Source organism: Triturus cristatus, chromosome 12, assembly GCF_964204655.1.
Source record: "Triturus cristatus chromosome 12, aTriCri1.1, whole genome shotgun sequence".
Lineage (NCBI taxonomy): Eukaryota > Metazoa > Chordata > Amphibia > Caudata > Salamandridae > Triturus > Triturus cristatus.
Window position 1 is genome coordinate 781,102,637 of NC_140595.1, and position 19,450 is coordinate 781,122,086.

Genomic DNA, 19,450 nt, shown 5'->3' on the forward strand with positions numbered 1-19,450 from the left:
CTTCCTAATAGCGAATCAGAATTGTATGTACCATTGTTTTGGTAGCAAAACACTCAAAGTTTACCACCTACTTCAAGTAGGTGGTAAGCCACTCGCTGTACAGAACGCTGAACACCGAGGGTTATGCCACAAAGCAACTCCCGTGCTCTACCATTCCGGTCATTGGGAAACACAAACTCACCTTATACGCCAGGCTCGTGTACACCCACAAATATTTGACTCTTATGCCTCTGAAGTCTTATTTCGCAACCCTCGGACTGATCTCTCCTAATAAATATATAGGACGATGTCTACAATGGATATAATTGTGATTACTACAATCTGATTGTCCTTTATTTCCTACCCGATTGGTACTGCAGGAATATTCCCCATGGGTCTTACTAACCTCCAATCTAGCGTGCCGTTTACCAGATCCTTCCACTATTATTAACAGCCCTGACAAAGTCGCTAAACCGACAAAACACGTGTTGGCTACATGAACTGTGAACAAGATCTACAAATAAAAGATCTGTGCTGACACCAAAGAATTGGATGATTGCATTATTCACATAAAAAAAAATCTTTTCTTTTCTATACCAATGTGAAATTGACAATAAGAACTGTACGGTAGCTAACCGTTTGTATATATATATATAGTGTGTGCCCAGGGCTCGTCAACAACACTTGCAAACAGGAATGGGCCCCAAGGGGACCCCTTCATGAATGGGTTCCAAAATATTTTTAAGAGCAGGTCTTAAAAAGTAAAAAAATAAAAATTTAATTTTGTTTTAAAACTTGCTGCATTTGAAAAAAAAAGTTGCTATGTTGAAAAATCAAACACAGACATGGGGGTCTGCTGTCCCCAGCAGGCCACCAACCCTGTTTTCGCAGGCCATTCCCAATGGGTCGTAAATTGCGACCTGCCTCATGAACATTAATGAGGCAGGTCCCTTGCGACCCATTTGAGAATCACAAACAGTTTCTCAGACACTGTTGTACATTTCATTTTGCGAGTCGCAAAATGTTGCAATTTGCGACTCGCAAATGGAATGGTCGTACATCTGGCCCTTAGTTCACTAATAGCACTGTCATCTGGGCAGGAGCAGTAAGAATTCCCAGTTAATGTTACAAACTCACTTTTCATAAATATATTACGAAAGCATGATGTGGTAGTGCACTGCCATTTACATATAATATATCTTCCATTAAAATGGCCATAAAACTTTCCCACTGACATGTAGTTTCACTGATAACAGAGCATAAACAATGTTTGGAAATTGGGTTTCAACAAAAATATTTAATATATGCACATCACCAAGTAAAGTGTTCTAATTTGTTTTGAGGCTATAAAAATCTTTTTTTCACAGCAAAATTTTCAAAAATTTAACTAGTGCAATATATTTGAACTGTTAAACAGTTCACTTCCCTATTTCAGTGTTGTATTAGAAAGAAGCCTGACATCTTACAGCCTTTCATTTTACATGTGTTGCACAGTTCAATTGTAACACAGTTCACTTTTCAAAATCCCCTAACTTCAGTCACTGAAAAATAGATGTAGAAAGACAAACTGCTTTTTGACCTCTGTCTCTAAAAGCCAGCAAATGTGACAAGATAACAAGATTGAAAGGCATCCTTATTGCTCTTTCACTTTGTAAGCAATAAAGATGCCTTTAAATATTGTTATCTTGTCACATTTGCTCCACTTTCAAAGACAGAGGTCTAAAGTCAATTTGTCTCCTACAGAAGTTAGAGGATTTTTTAAGCCCACCAGAAAGGGCGAGTAGTCCCTAAACATAGCTCGTCCTGATTTAATCTTGCACGACAATGCGAGTGGGCAGGCGGATTTTTTGAGCCCTGCCCCACCCTTGCCCATCCTTCCAGCAACCTCGTGCCCAGCTCCCCTGCAGAGGGTGCATAACCCCACAAAAACCTACCCCCAAAGCGATACCTGATAGCTTCCCAGCGATTGTGACCTTTGATCAACCTTTCTCGATCATAGACATAATGATTCTGACATCTTCCTGTCTTTTCCAGGCCTCTTCCTTCAATCATGTCTTCTAACCTGGCCGAATGCCCACTTTGTAGACTGCGCTAATGATTCTGCTATCAACTGTAACATTATTTTGAGCCTATTCTCCACAAGTCCTCTGGCATTAGTGTCCTGTCCTTGTATGCTCCTGAAGCAATACCACAGATCGCCACCCACTGAAAATGAGACAAGGTGTTTGCGATGTAATTTTCAAGACCTGGTACATGACATGCCCTGGTCAGTATGCTGCTTTAAACACACCAATACAAAACCTCTCAACACCTTCAGCACTCCCATGTCGTTTGCAGACTGCTTATTGACCACTTACACCACCGCCATGTTATCAATATTGAACAGCCCTTACTTGTTGGCAAACTCTCATCACCCCCAAAGTGCCAGGGCAACCACCAAAGGAAAAAACTCCAGGAATGCTATGCTCCTCCCTCCTCTCTTCCAATCCTCCGGCCATTGCTGCGCGCACCAGCACCCTTGCCAATACAAACCAAAACCAACACCTCCTGCCGCATCATAAAATATCTGAATGCTCTATTCTGCTTCTTCGCCCAAACATTCTGAAAAGATGCAATGGACTGCATCAAAAAAGAGGGTCACATCACATTCTCTAATCCTCCTTGACCCCTGCCTTCAGCCTCAACCTTTAATGGAACATACTCAAACCCAAAATGGCCAAGCCCAGTCTACTTGAAAATGCCCTATCTGCCCACACTACCCTGCATGTGAAGTTCAAATGATCCAGCAGGACCTGTACCTCTATCACACACACTTTTTTCTCTTCCAACATGGAGTTAATCAACTGTTTCATCGTTCTTTTCTTGTCCTCTGATAACCTTGCTTCCTGCATGTGTGTCAATTTTTATGCCCAGAAAAGTCTAGGACCTACTGTCTTTTCTTCAGCCAGGGGCACCCCCACATCTGCCATCAGCACCCTGAAACTTACCAACATGTGCTGGCAGAGCGTGGAGCCATGGGGCTCACAAAAAAGAAATCATCTATGTAGTGCATCACTGAAACGTGCCCAGTCGCAAATGTGAACAACCAATGTAAAAATTAACTGAATTTTTCAAACAATGCACATGGTCTTTTACAGCGCTTTATCCATGTACCATTGACCCCCGAATTGTATATCAACCAGCTCAAAGTCAGCCAGACATACCAGCAGCAGTAGAAATGCGGACTTAATGTCACTTTTGGCGATTTGCATCCCAGGAGCTGCTCTGTGCCCCGATTCCATGGCCACATCAACTGAAGACTATAGGACCAAGGACAGCTCTTCTGGAATTAAATAAATTGTTGATTGCCCTTCTGGCCATGACAAATGCTGCTTCAGTCTAAACTGCCCTTTTTCTTTCTTTGCCACTACCTCTATCGGTGACAAAAATCAATCTCTCCTGTGGTCAGCCATTCTACCCTTGTGAACTTCTTTGTCCAATTTTGTTTTTACCGCTTCATGGTGCTCCCTCGCAGATTTCAAATCCTCTGCCCTTCTCCTTCTCCTAGGTCCCACATACCCTAGATGAAAACCGTGCTGAAACCCCTCAAGCAATAACAGCTTACCCCATGGTTGTCATACCATTGCAGTCAATAGTGCAAGCTGTCTACTTTAATTGACATATGAGCCCTTCCCCACAGATCCTTGTGCCCCCCTTCAAGCCCCCCTGTGTTGTCTGCAGGCACTGGCCCCATGGCATTCATTGTGCACCTCACGAATACCCCCCATAAAGGATGAGGGGAAGATGTGCTACGAAGTTTGAACACTCATGGCTGAATTATCACTATTCCCTGATAGAGGATCCCCGATTATATGTAAATGTTGTATACTTGTAAAGCGCACAGCTGCCCCAGCAATGGGGCGTCCCGGCGCTGTATACCGCTGGGGAACCCATCCTGGCTTTCCCTGAGAGATGGTCCCTACTGGGCATCTCCAAGGTGAAGACAAGCATCCCCGGCGCTGATGGGGCCGTAAGTGGAGATTAAGCAAGCTATTGCCCAGAGTTGCTGAGTGGGATCCATGGTTAGAGTAGGCACCGAGGCGAGAATTATCGAGTCCGCTGACCTTGGCCCAAGACCCTGCCGCGTCAGGAATCGAACCCTGGTCCCGGGCCGACCTCTGCTTCCGGGTCTGCCGCCTCTAACCAGTGAGCCACACCACTCCACAATTATATGCCCCACATGCTCCTCCCTGACCTGTTTGTCCCTTTCATGCTGTCCCAACCTCTCCCTGGGTGGGACAGCCCAGAAAGGCATAAATTACTGACAACCCACTAACCATAAACATTGGCAGTGTGGGTCGTGCAGGTCCGATGGCATGCACCCATAGATCGTTATCCAGCACACCCCATTTACCCTTTGCATCCTCTGTCAACAGCACCCTAAATTCCTCATCATACCGAATGCAAAGAAACCCACCAAAGGTTATGTGAGGTTTTCTATTCACATCAATGTATTTGACCAAAGCTACACATCACTCTGGAGATTTTTTGAAATACACACTGGCGTATATAAAAAAAAAAATGACACTGCCTAATTTTCATTGGTGACCGGGACTCTGGGTCTCTTTGCTAGCTCGTACTCCTCCTTTGAACCCTCTTTGCCCCTCATTTCCCTGTGTAAAAGCTTAAAAACCTCCTTATACTCCCCTTTCCAAATCCTCTCCTTTGTGGCCCCCATTAAGTAAGCCCCTAAGGGCTTGGTACACCCCTGTAAGGCAATTTTTTCACTTTAATTTCCTTACCCTCTTTTTTTCTCGCTCTCTTTTACCTCTTGTGTCTCACTCCCTTTGTCCTTCACTGTCCGCTCATCCTTACGCCCAGATTTACTTTCTGTCCCATCTATCTTTTCCTCACTACTCTCCCTGCCTAAACCCTTCTGCCCCTCCTTGCTGTCTTCCTTTTTCACCTCTACCACTTTCGTCCCAATTCCCTTGTCCATCACTTGTGTCCCTTTCTGCAACCACGCATCTGTACCCTTCTGGCCATCCCCGAAGTGACCTCAACCCCTATTGAAACAATGTATGACCTGCTTCATCCTGGCTCCCACTGCTACTTTGGAATGTCCCCCCCTCATGTTGCTGCTTTCTGGCCCCTACCCTCTAACTTCCTCCCATACACTTTTAAAGGCTGTTTATGTGTCCCCCCTGGAGCTGAAACAGTCCAGCTCTCCCTTTCCCCCCACCTCTAATCCCAGGTCCTGCTCCTCTTCTTCAACCTCACTCCACTTCAACATGGCCATCATGGCATATCGCTGATGATGTGCCCCAGGCTGTACCTGCTGGTCCACACACCCCTGAGGGGCCATATGCTCAATACTGTCACGCTCCGAGACACTCCCCCGTTCTCTGTCATCGCTGCTGGCTTCTCTCCTGAGGGCCCCCTACTACCCGTGGCTGAAGTGGACAGGATCGGAAGGACACGGCGTGCCCCTACTTTTTTGATTTAACAAAGTCCGTACCCCTAATTCTTCATTTTAAACATGCGTCCCAGGATGGCAGGAATGGTCCAAATGTAAAAAAAATTACAGGTTTATCCAGCCCTGTGTGGTGCACATTAAGTAAAGCCTCTGCAATTACCAGGACCACCTCCCCCTTCCCCTCTGTATCTGTGGGCAGGGGCCTGCCCAGCAACAATGTAGGAGCAGTGTTGCACTGTAGGAGCAATCAATCACAGAGCAAAAAACTGCTAACAATGATGGCCCGGCTGCTACAGTGTGATTTACACCTCATTTAGTGACCAATACAATGGTCACATCAGGACGCATTGGCGATCCAGCCCTTGACATCATCTGTCCTTTATTTTTGGACTCACCCAGACTGATGACGCCACATGGAAAAGAAGAGGACTGCAGTGTGGAATTGGTGGCAGGCTGTGCCCAAACCTTGGTGCTTTTTTTTTTTTTTTTTAAATAACTGCAAAAAACATCTAATGACTTATCAGCTGCTTTCCTTATTTTATTTTAGAAAATGTGCACTGCTGCTCTGTCTGTGTTCAGGGGTGTGGTCTTTTTTATAAATACTGTTGACCTTTTTTAAGGATATAACATAATTGCAGCCCGAGGTGTCCAGTTCTGTGACACCCGAGCACCAGAGCCCCTTGTGGACCCCATCCAGGGTCGGACTGTGAAAACATATAGGCCAGGCACCAAGGCCGGACTGGCGTAATGGGCATCAGGCAAGAGGCTGGAGAGGTGGGAGGATGGTCTTGTTACTGGGGCTGCAAAACTGACCCCCAGTAACAAAACCAGCAGGGCTTTCCGGCACAATCACTAAATTCTCACTTTCAAAAACACAAGTCACGGCAGAGTCCCTCGTAAACCCAGCAGTTTTCAGGCATCAATAAGAGAGTCAAGAGTTATATCTCTGGTGGTTGATCTTCCTGTTGGAGAGAGACCAGAGTATCTATCGCCCGTTTTGACTCTTCTATTGTAGCGCCAAGGGTTATTATGCCTGATGCAAAGAAGGCGTACCATACCGATCACGGCACTATATTTAAGGTGCATAGCTCAGTGGGTTACTGCTTTTGTCACTGAGATCTTTTAGTTACTTGCAGTGCATAACTTACAATTGTAATACATCTAGCATCTTGAGCAATGACCTGCCATCAACGAGCTGCATGCAAACTCAATGGTGCAGGTTTGGAAGCCTTTTTTTCCCAGAGTTTTATATAGGGAGAACTTGACCTGAAGGTATCAGGTATGAGAGCGCTTTACATGAGCAACAGTTGCGTTACAGACGGACATGGGGTGATTGCGTGATTTGCCCAGAATCACATGATGATGAGCGTCATTTCCGAGACTCCAACTCAGTTCCCTGGATTTGAGGTTGAAGGCGCCCTAGCCGTTAGACCACATCCTTTCCCCAGTCTTTCATTATACTAATACTGCTAAAATGGGTTTGTTTGGGTAGATATACATTCTTATTAGTAAATCCAACCACTGTGTTATGTCTTGAATCCTCGAGTTGTGCTTCTACAGATCTTTAAACATGTCTACCAGAATTGATGGCATGTGAATCCTACATTTTGTAGTCCCTTTTGTCTTGTATAACATTTTCTAAACATTGATGTACACATGTATGATTCATTGTCTCTGTATGTGTGCATGATGTAAAGTGCCCCAAGTCCCTACACTGGTATGAGAGGTGCTATAAAACAAACCAAATACATGTGAGAGGGGCTATGGAGAGATGAGGGGCAGTGTTGGGGGGAATCATTGAAGAGCCCCAACAAGATTGTCGTATCCTGGTGCACCGTCAGTTGAATATATAATAAAATGTGTTGTAGAATGCACCATTAATGCCATTTTTTCCAAACTTATCTTGGGAGAGAACACCCTCTCCTCAAGTCCCCTTTGAATTGGTCAGGCTCGCTTGCTGCGTTCGCTCGCAACACATCGTACAGGGGATGGACAAAATTTGCCAAAGCTGCTTTGGGTTCCCAGTGCGGCCCTGTCTGACACCAAATTAAAAGTGCCCTATTTAGCAAATGAAATAGCTAAACAAGCATTAGCAAATCCAATAGGTCTTGCCATTGCGACATCTTAGGTTTATGATTTTTTTTAGCGACGCTTTACAGCATCACTAACATACTATTATGTCACCAAAAAAAAAGAAATTGGATGTATGCTTCACTTCCCGAATGAAAATATAATTTTGCCTTTTAATCTCAAAAGCTCTCTCAAGTTTTTGGTGGGTAGTAGAGTTAGCTAAGCCGGACAGTTCAAAAGGTATCCTTTGCAGGACACTTGAATACATAATGTCAGTGTTTGAGCAACTAGCTGGCTGACATGAATGTGGAGGAGCCCTTGTGGGTTTCCGTGAGTCAGATCAGATTTTCCTGAAGAGTCCATTTATCTTTGAGCCCTGCTTAATCCCTTCCTTGCTGTCCACAAGTGCAACAAAGGCACATCTGTGTACAGGAGGAGACCTGTATTCATGTGCTGAACGTTTGAGGGAAAAAACACTCATTGATTTCTGAACAATGACTGTAAAAGTGTTAAAGTAACCATGTCGTTCCTGCTTATATTTTTCATGCTTTACATAATCTTGCATTGTCTATGAGTGTTTGCTTTTTCCAGGATGTTGTTACTTTTTTCAGGCAGTGCATAATTTGAATTGAGTCACATCCAGGTATTTATAACGGGGCACAATTGGATTGTAGCTGAAGGCAGTGCAGGTTTCTCCCAGTGGGGCAGTTCAGGGGGAGAGGATTTGGCACTACGGCCAGAGCTACCAAATTTGGAACTGGGGAACCAGGATCAGGCTTCATGACCAGTCCACCAGACCACTGTCCTGAGGAAGTACATTCCCCTACTAGACCTTAGTAGGCCCCTCAAGACCATAGAAGCCCTGGTCTCTTAGCACCAGCAGGTGGACCCTACTGGAGGCCAGTGTGGGTTAACTTTGACGCCCTGTCCACCACAATCCATTCTGAAGTTCACCTCCAGTCTTGCAGAGAGGCCTATGAAGCAGAACACCCTAGATCAGCAGAGACTTTGTCACTGAGGTCACAGGATCCTTGAGGCCAGTCCATCTCAACCATTGGTGCCTCCATTTGCCTTGTTCCAGCAGTAGAAGTGCAAATCACCAGGGATCTGCAATGCAGGATTTGCACGCACACCAAACTAAGGGGCATATTTACGAGGGTTTTGTGGAAGGTGGTAAATGCACAACGCAAATCTCCAATTCATATTTATAAAGCCACACAAAGCCTCCTTGCATGGCTTTGAATGGTTTCATAAATATGGAGTTATGCAACATAGCACAAATTGCTGCTTTGCCTTACTCTGCACAAGGGAGGCATTGCAGTTGGTGTTCCCACTCAACTCCCATGGTTTTTGACACATTCCCAAATTTACAAAGACTTGTAAACCTGCGACTGCATCAAAATCTTACGTATTCCCAAGGGAGGCAAAACAAGTCGAAATATCTATATTTCTCTCAGTTTTATTTCCTCAATCTATATGTGCAGCACACATAGAAAGAGGAAACAGCCACTCAGGATGGTTTTTGTGCAGGAAGGTGCCCCTTCCTGCACAAAAACAATCCTGCATGCAATGGAGGCACCCATGCACCATGGTGCATGGGTGCCTGCGTTGCCGCTAGGCTGACGAAATGGCACCAGTGCACTGGGAAAGGACAGGAATGCACCGTATTGGATAAATATGGTGCATTCCTGCCCTTTTCCTGTGAAGCAGGCAGCACAGCAACGTAATGTGCTGTGTTGCACCACCTTTCCCGTAAATATGGCAATAATTGTGCAAACTTCACTGTCTCTCTGCTTCATGCACAAGAACTTTTAACATGTGCTGCCTGCTTTGGGGCCACTGCAATTATGCAGCAATGGAGGACAAATTATGTTGCAGTATTGACTAAATTATGCACCAAAGAAAGGCTGCAGAGTAATGTGGTACATTTTCCGATACTTTTATTATCTTGACATTTTTACTCATACTAACAGTCTCTGCAAAGCTTTCGCCTCATTAATAGCAGTTTTACATACAAGTGCAGCAGTGAGAACGGTGACCAGTCAACCTTTGTAAAGAGCTCTCCACTTCACAGCAACACAAGTCACGTTGTTTTGATCCGTTTGAGCTATAAACAATCATTTAAATAAAACCATCAGATTATGCAGCAGCCAATGTATTATGTGGCAAAATGGCTGAACTATAATTATGTGGAAAATATTCGCAAACTAGGATATTTTGCCACTCATGTTTAAACTTCTCTCATGCAGTCTCTGTTGGGTGGTATTTTTAGACACCTACAGTGCTCGTGGAGAAACAAAGGATGAAGGTGTATAATAGTCATTGCAGAGGATAGTAGTTGGAAGTAGGAGAAAATAACTGATTGAGATAATCCGAGGACCACTACCTGTTTCTGACTCTACTAATGTTTGAGTCTCATAATTTCAGAATTGATGCATTTGCAATTTTCATTGCTAACTAACTTGAATAGTAATTACACAAACTACTGAAAAATAGTTGTATCTCCTTCATCTGATACTTCTAAAAGCATCTGCAAAACCAACAGGTCCGGGTTGTTTTAGAATGCTCTGTCTGGATACAATAACAGGAAACAAAGAGGCATCTAATGCTCGCTTCATGACATGTTGCGTGAAGCACATAAAATACGTAGAACCTCAATTTTGCATAGACCGAGGGGCACAGAATGATGTAATCAGCAGAGCTCCCCAACACGTGGGGCCTCCAGTCATAGAATTTAAACCCACATTTTGTGTTCAGAAATGGTTAGAAAAAGAGAGAAGTGCTGATGAAAGAAACTGCATGGCTCGGAGATAAATGGCTTATGATTCTACTTATAAGTGTATTTGGGACATTTGTGATTGAAAACGGATCCCACATTGTAAATGTATTTTAATGTCAATAACTCATATATTAAACCTCAAATAAACGTGTATCTATTGGTTGCATTAAATAACGTTATAAGCTGTAACTGGTCAGTGAAATGCCAAACATACTAAAAATTGGTATGCTGTGCTCTTTCTGGCCACACCTCTGACCCCGTCCACTGACCCAATCCTCTTGATTATTCCCGCCCCCTGATGCTACGCCCACAGTTTTTTAACCCACTTCGACCACTGCATACTACACAGCACTTGTAGCATGTTCATGCTTCGGCTCCCACTGAAAATTATCCCCAGGCTCCTACCCCTGAACCCTCAACATGCCTCCCCGTGACTGTAAGGTACCCTGCTTAGTCTCCTTCTCCTGACCTTAAAAATGTCTTCCCCCGCCACTGTGGATGCTCTATTGCAGGCGGAGCCATTTTGTCACTGCCCAACTCCCTCCCACTGACGTGTCTCCGCTGCCCCGCCAAGGCTCACTGAAAACAGGTTAAGGGTCCCTGAGCCAATTACTCCCTCCCACTGAGCACCGACTGGCTCAATGTCCCCGCTGCCCTAGCCCCTTGGGAAAACTCACCCCTCCTGTTCAAACCACTTTGGGTGCAGTGGCAAGCTTGCTAAATCCACTGCCACACCCTCAGAGGCCCGCCTCAGAGTCTTGCTTGGCCCCTGCGCGCCTCTCCTGTCTCATTCTCCAGCAGATCAGCACTGCTTGCCTCCTGTAGCAGCCGCACCGCACCCGCCACTCGCAGATCCTCCCTGATGACACAAAAAGCCACAAAAACTGCCCAATTAAATCTTCCCTGTCTACAATGCTACCAGCCATCGTATTAGCCTGTACTCAAAACTATGGCTGGTAGCCCAAATTCTCTCTTTTTATAAGTAAAACCTACCACCCTCCTACCAACATAGCCCAAAAGGCGACATCAGTCCTCTTGGGCTGGACCACTTGCCCAAAATCACCCTAGGGGCATACCTCCCAGGTCAGCTACCTCCCAAAGCCCCACACTCAGATAGTTGAAGGAAAATTGGCACCCCAAGTTCTGTAGCTCCTAGTGTTCTGGTGTTAAGAGCCTCTATAATTAAAATACACCTGGTGATGGGCCTTACTTGCTCCATTGAAATGAGACAATCTATGGCAACAGAGTACATCCTCTGCATTTCACTTGGAGATTTCTGATTACACCTACATAATCCCCTAGTATTTCCTTTCTCCCACCCGTGAGTTACCATTACCTATAGTATCGTAAGTAGACCCTGAGTGTGAGAGGTCACTTAAAAATAGTGTTACTCCAGAATATTGAAGACACCTCAACATATAAGGTGTGACAAAAATGTGGGTAAGTAACTAGGACACAACACGTAGGTTGTGATGAATAAATTGGGAGGATTTGGTTTTGAGTAATAAGGCCTTTGTGCCTTCTGGTGAGGGTTTTAACTTTTGTTATTGCCCACCCTACAGGCACGAGTCAAAGGAGAGGGTGCATAAAGTGGGGAAAGGCAAATTAACACAGAAGTATATTGGTAATAAGTCTATTCCCCAGCTGCATCAAACACGTTTTTTAATTTGTTTATTGCAATTTCAACAGCATATTACACTGAGTTATTTTACATGTCAACTTCTTAATAGATTGATGGGTTGGAGTCCTACCCCAAGCTACTGCCAGTGGTTAGACTTATCGCACACAGTCTCCCGTCGCCTTTTGTAAGTTACACTCTTAATAGTTTTCATACAGTAAGTTTTGTGCCCCAGGAGTCAGTGCACTCCATCGCCTCAACCATCTGGTTGCATGGTGAGTTTGTAGATCCAGCAATTTTCATTGTTGGCGAAAGCCATAAATGTTATGTATTTAAGCTAGTGTAAGAAGCAAACAGTAACTGTCCCCTGGCTCGGCAGCGTGCAGTTTTGCACCTTAAAGTGTTAAGTGTTGTGTTCGCCAGTAACAGCCGTGTGTCTGGTCCACCTTCCTTGGACCAGCATTAGCTCTTGACACCAGGGGCTGTCAATCATGACAGTGTCTAATGAACCGTTGCAGCCTAGTAGTAGTGCCATGTGATCTACGCAAAAATGAGTTCCCCATTATGGGCGCTGTTACTTAGCAGCCAGTACAATGGAGGAGTTTACCACAGGATATCCTGTAGTATCTCAAGCAAAAAAGTGCATAAGGAGGGGGGGGAAATCAATCCCCATATCCCTGGGAGGGGGAAAGGGTAGGAGGGGTTCAGGACTGTATCTAGGAAGACCTGGACATTGAGTAGGAAAGATTACCAGTAAATAACCAGGCACATACCCATATTCTAAGCAATCTGATTCTCTGAACCAATCTCAGCATTGCTTACACTTTTAGTTTCCGAGTGATGGTAGGGATCTTGTCCTTCAAATTGAACTGTTTAAAAATGTGGTTAATTCCTTGCTCTCTGTGTGCTGATGAGAGAGGCAGGTAGGGGATGGGGGGGTGGGGGGTGGGGGGTGGAGGCATAGTCTAGGTTGCAGGCGTGGTGGTGTTTTTCTTTCTTTTTTTTCTTCTTCTCCTCCCTTCTCAATTGCATTATTTGACTCAGGTGAAAACCAATGGAGTTGGTCCATAAAAATGTGGTTACAGAACATGATTATATTGAATTCATTATGGCATTTTCACATAAGCATTTTTGAGTGCACAAAGTGGTACTCCTTTGCACTCCCACAAATGCTATAGACCAATTTATGGCAGGAGATCTTTACCTAAGCCTGCCCTACATCTTATGTGAGGAGTTCTCTACTATGAGTGGGAGCACTCCATGTGCTGAAGTATACGTTTTAGGCGTAAATGTGGAATGGTTCAGAGAAAGCGGTAGGAGAATGGGAAATATATTCTACTAAATAGATGGAGTTAAGGGAAGGACAAGGAGGGGTTTAGAGAAGTTCATGCAGATACTAAAACACACCCACAAACGTTACGCCTAAACCTACTACCATAGTACTGCTAAGAAAACAGGCTCAAATCTGCTCATGTCAAGCCTTGGATTATGCATAGTTTACTGTTGAACATTTAACTCACTGAGCTATCCAAACAGCCAATTGTTATGAACATGAAGCAGAGAAACAGATCAAGTTTATGTTGTCCATGGCAAGACTCATGTGCCTTGTTCTAGCTTTGACAAGAGAGATAAAATTCAGACAATTCGTATTAGTGAGACTGAGCTATGCAACACTTTCTTTATATAGGCAATTGATTGCACTAATTATCTAGAGCAAAAAACGAACTTTGAATTTGGGAACGCCTCCGAGAGCCAGTATAATTCTTTATGCATCAGCAGCAAAGGAGCACGTCCAATGCAATACAGGTCTTCCTATGTATTAACTGAAACATAGCTGCCAGGTTTCCCCGGTTCATGTGTGATGTGTTGTGGCTCCAGCCCAATTTCGAATTCTGTAACTTATAGTTATGTTTTATAATGGCACAAAAACAATACAAGTACCAGAATTCAGAGAAAAATGCTGGAGTGGGGCAGCATACCTGGGAACCTTGGCAGGCCTGTCAAAAAAACACCCAGAATCATCTTCATTTTCAATATCCATTAGAATCTACTTTCAAGGGAACGGCTTCCAAAGTCACTTGTATTTTCACATCATAATGCATACCTTTCGACGAGCATGTGTATTTAAAGTTAGGTGAAACTTTCAGTGACAGCATAACGTTTTAACTCAAAAAAACACTGTTGAAATTCACCAGTTATAGTTATCTTAAGTAACTATAACTCGCGCCCCCGGTATAAACAGTCCTCTCATCAATGATGTTATTTCCAACGTTTCAGAGATGCTATCAATGCATGGCGAGGGTGCGAGTTATAGTTACCTTAGAGCATGAGCTATAGTTACTAGAGATAACTAGAACTGCTGAATTTAGTGTTCTTTTTTAGTTTAAAATATTATGTTAGTGGAGGTGGCCACTGGGTAGATATAGTTAGGAACGTGTTTCCGTCTCAAAAGCATTTTTTGATTTCCCTATAACTTGGCAATGGTTTGATGAATCGCTGTACAACTTAAAACAAAAATCTTTGATATTAAAAAAATATGTGTGTGTATATATATATATATATATCTATATATATATATATATATATATATTACCTACTGGCGGTCGCCAGTAGGTAGTTATAGTTAGGACCCTCTTACCATAGGAAAACTGCAACATTCTATTTTGAATAACTTTGGCGCCGGTCGACGAATCCTCGCGAAATTTTCAAAATAGGTGGGGCGCTGCGCTCCGCTCCTACCCTGAAAGTCTCGGGGGGATTCGTCAAGCGGGGGCTGAGATAAAAGGGGGGTCCCAAAACGCGTTTTTCCCATGCATTTTTCCATAGGACCTTTAGACACAGCTACAGCCCGAACGGCTGAACAGAGTTCATTGAAATTTGGCAGAGAGGTAGTCTACAGGTCAAGGAAGTGCCTTTTGTAGGTTTAGTGTAAATCTGTTCAGTAGATTCTGAGAAAATAGCCTTTAAATCAATATATATATCTGAGCCAGCTTACAGTGCGCTTACGGTGCGCTTACCGTACGCGTACGGTGACGTGCGCGAGCGCGATTCTGATTGGCTGTTAGATCTAAGTAAACATTCGAATCGGTCGAAACCAGGAAGCGGCGGCCGCCATTTTCTCTCTCGCACTCTGAGTGGGGCAGCAAAAATAAAGCCAAAAAATGTCTAAAGGGGCAGTATATTGAGATCATAACCACCCAGCATTGATATAGGGGTCCCCAAACAACCCCCAAGGCCAAAAAAATTTTTTTTTTTTTTCAAAAAATCGTGGATTACGCTTACCGTACGCGTACGGTAAAAAATTAAAAAAAAAAAATTATCCACACTCTCCCCACCCCGTGTGCAAATGTTGCCCGAAGGGCACCATTTGTGCATGGCATATTTCAACTGGTGAAATTAATAAAGAATACATTTCACAACGATGCGCATAATATGTCCCCCATGTGCACACGGTGCACGAAGCGCATCGTGCGTACATGGCCCATCCCGCATAACGTGGGCACGCGGTGCGCGCGTGACCACCGTGCGTGCACGGCACTAACTGCGTAAAGTGGGCGCGCGGTGCGCGAAGCGCACCGCGTGCTCACTGTGCGCGCACGGTGCGCGAAGCGCACCGTGCGCGCACGTAACGAACTGCGTTAACTGGGCGCGCACGCCACGAATGGCGTAAAGTAACTTAGCATTTAAAAAACCGTACAAATTCACTGAAAAAACCATAGGTTTCACACACGTTATAGTTAGGAATTAGCATTTAAAAAACCTTGCAAATTCACTGAAAAAACCATAGGTTTCACACAAGTTATAGTTAGCTGTACATTTCACTCGTAAAAAACCAATGAAATTCCCCCGTTATAGTTAGTGCAGGCAACTATAACTCACGCGACCGCAATCCTCTGCTGATGACATATGTGTCTTTATGAAAAAAAAATATTTGTAATATATGTATAGCTAAAATTTAATGGAAGAAGACATGGGCAAATAAGTGTCTAAATACAGTATTAGCATCAGCAGAGGATTGCGGTCGCGTGAGTTATAGTTGCCTGCACTAACTATAACGGGGGAATTTCATTGGTTTTTTACGAGTGAAATGTACAGCTAACTATAACTTGTGTGAAACCTATGGTTTTTTCAGTGAATATATATATATATATATATACATACATAAATACATACACACACATATACATAGATATATACATAGATACATACAAACACACACACAAACAAACGTTCACCATGGCAGAGTTATAAACATTGATCACAGGAGCTGTGACAGACCTCAGGAATTGCATTGTACGGAATGCAGCACTGCCATTGCTTTCCATGACTGGCTAATGGTGCACTCTGGCACCAGTTTAATTTTAGGCGGATCTCCATTTACTTTGGACAGTGCCCCTGAGGCCACTGCTGGTTTTGCAACCGGCGGCCAGCTGTGTACAGAAAACACAGTGCAGTTGTTGCTCAGACTGAACTGCGGTCAGAGGTCGGTGGAGTAGGAACACAATCCCGCTTAAGTGCCTTTTCTCTTTTCCCTATTAGTAAATGTATACATATCAACTCGCATTAGACTTCAGCTCTATGACAGGCAGGGGAACTATGATGGTTTCGTGCCACACAAGAGCCCCGCCACACCTGTATTACAATACAAGCGCAAATACAACTTGATGGTGTTTGACCTGCCCCTTGTCAAGCAAACCTGAACACCACAGCCACTGAAAGCACTTCCTGCACCCAGAGGGAGCCAAGCCTTGCTCCACAGAGGACCGACCGCTAGATCATCTCCTCCAGTCTCTGAACCGGTGACCGCAGGATTCCACAAACAACACCTACCTTCCACGCAAGGTCTTCTTGACACTCTTGCCGGGAAGCCCCCTTCCATCCCCAAGCTTCACCCAAGCCCAGCGAAAAGCCTTCAGCGCTAGATGACCAAGAGTTACCAGACTAGGCGTCTTCCCAGCAGAATATTTCTGGATTTGGAATTCCAAATTATCGGTTTTAAACTTCTTTAGTAACAATTAACTAAAAAATTACTTGGATCACACCTCCGCCTGTTTTGCAAGCTCCCACTCGAGAAGAAACACTATCTACAGAAGTGTGGCCTTGTGTAGATTCCGCACACTTTGCCATAAACACAAAAGGATGCGGCTGGTCCAACACCTGGCTTGGATTCTGGTGGTGTCTGGAGTTGCCATTGTGTATTACACAGTGTTCAGGGTGGCACCAGTTCCGGGGCAAGAACAGAGAATTTGCAAGAGGTAAGTTTTACTTTTTTAAATTATGGTTTTGTTGATATAATAAACATTCCTATTTGTAAAGCGCGAACATATCAATCACCCATTAAGGGTTTCAAGGCACTGGGGCCTGTAGGGAAGATTAAGTGAGCTATTGCCCAGAGTCGCATGATGCTGAGCTGAGCTCCGCCAGCGATCGAACTGTGAGCCCTGCGCTCTGCAGTCAGCCGCTCTGGTTGTGTCGCCACACCTCTCCACCTGGATATCTGGTTTAGACCCCACAGTGTAGCAGATTAACTTAAAATAGAAGTTTGTTTTAAAGTTACTTTTATAAAATTCAATAAAAGCTTTTAGTTTCTTAACAGTTAATTTGACTGTGTCCTGTTGACTGCTACAGTGCCACACCCTGAGTCAACTGGCCAGAGAGTAGGGGTAGCTATCCAGGGGAGTCAATACTTCACCTAATTGTCACAAAAGGAGATTTTGTTTTGATATGTTGTCAGTAAGAGGAGTTGAAGGAGCAAACCATCCCGTGCTATAGTTAAGCTTCTTCAGGTCGTTTCAAAGTCCAGAAAAAGCCACAACAAATCCAACAAGCATTGACAAAGCCAATCGGTCACGGCAATGCAAGAGCTATTGGTTTAGTCAATTGCAATGTCTTGCAGCCATGTTATGTGGTAGTCAGGAATATAAAGTAACATTTATAGTTTTCACTTAATATGTATTAGGTGAACTGCGAATCAGCCTGAACTGCGGAGGAGACAGGCCGCGCTCCCTGGGCAGCCCCGCGCGCACTGAGTAAAAGGAAGAGTGCAATCAACGAGCCTCGGAGCAACATCCCGATGAAAGGCAGCCGCGCGCGCTTCCGAAGATAATAAAACAGAGTGATGCGCGGACCCCCTGCCGTCCAACAAGTAGGGCGGCCCTTCGGGGTCTTGTCCTAGGAGAGCGCCCACCCTGCGTCGCCCGGTGTGGGGGAGGCGAGCGCAGTGATGGGAGCTCGGAAGGCGCGCGCTTGTTCCAGCCGAGCAAGAACCGGTCGCGTGGCTCTGCTGGCGCGAGGGGCGGGTGATGGAGGCAGCGTCCTCCCCGCCCGCCGGCCTTTAAAAGCACACAGGGAAAGAGCGGAGAACAAGCATCGCAGGTCATCTGAACACCGGCCCTGAACTCCGCGAGAGAGGAAGCTGTTTACCTGGGCGCGCCGGGTGAGGTGACTGCGGCCTGAGGCCAACGGGGAGGATGCACCAGAAGCCCGCTCGGGTCCACGTGCCCTTTCGCGTGCCTGCTGCGGTGCTGAGGGAGAACCTGGCACATGTCAATGGCTGTTCATGTAAGACATCATGTATGATGAATCATGGAAATGTCAGGACGGGGGGGAGTGTAACTTCAAACGCCGTTTGACCCTTGATGTCATCAGAGGTTAATCTCTTGGCCTCACCCTTTGTTCCTTGTCCACTTCACATGTCCGTTTAGCAGCTCGGGGAAGGCCAAGTGAAGGAACCCATGGAAAGTATTCATCTGATTACATCCTGTGGCTTTGTCTGCTTGCATAGGACCCAGACCAAGGGTCTCAAACGGTGGGATACTAACGTCCATTAAAGGAACCATCAAATGAGTGATGTCACAGTGTCTTTGGGGAAGCAGCACTGGCTGAAGTAATAAGACTGTTTTTTTCCGGTTCCCCAAGTGGCTCTTTTAAGGCCATCCTACAAACCAATCGGGGTAGACAGGCCTCTGCGTTTTTTTCCATTCTCAATTGTTAAAAACTGAGCCTGGGACATTCAGAAACGTTAGTGCTGAGGCAAGGGACTTTCCAGTTACAAGGGCCAGACTTAGATGAATTTAAAACACTTAAGTGGTAATTTGGAAACCCCTCCACATGAGGGCATTATCTGAAAAAAGGCCAACACTTCGCCATTCCCGGTCACGTTGGCTAATGTCTAAGGGTTGAAGAAGTTTAATCAGCTGTTGAGCCGTAGGGGTGTATATTTACAGGAGCATGATTGGTCCAGTCACTAGGCACATTTACCCACTGAGAAATCTCCACTGACTTGCTGTTAACATGGATGTAATTGGTGGACGACAGGAGCTGGTGTCGCTCAAATTGTTTCAGTGAGACTGATTAAACAGAACGTGGCCTCAAAATGTAAACAGAAAGTGCTTTAACTCCAGGGTGTTTAAAACAAATGCAGCCCTTGCCATCATCTGAATTGGCTGGGACAAGAGACAAAGGGCCAGGACAGGCCTGGTGGAGAAGGCCCCATATGTCAGCAGCGATGGGGCCCAATTGTACCGCTTGAGCCTGCCACAGACTGCTC

General features: G+C 44.9%; 1 protein-coding gene across 1 annotated transcript in view; it reads left to right on the forward strand.

The window, feature by feature from the left end:
* The first annotated feature begins 17,040 nt into the window (after positions 1-17,040).
* LOC146782818 (alpha-2,8-sialyltransferase 8E-like) overlaps positions 17,041-19,450 on the forward strand; it is a 134,222-nt gene continuing 131,812 nt past the window's right edge. Inside the window, exon 1 of the mRNA XM_085637903.1 lies at positions 17,041-17,156. Within this exon, the coding sequence (XP_085494029.1) occupies positions 17,041-17,156 (116 nt within the window). The remainder of the gene's footprint in view (positions 17,157-19,450) is intronic.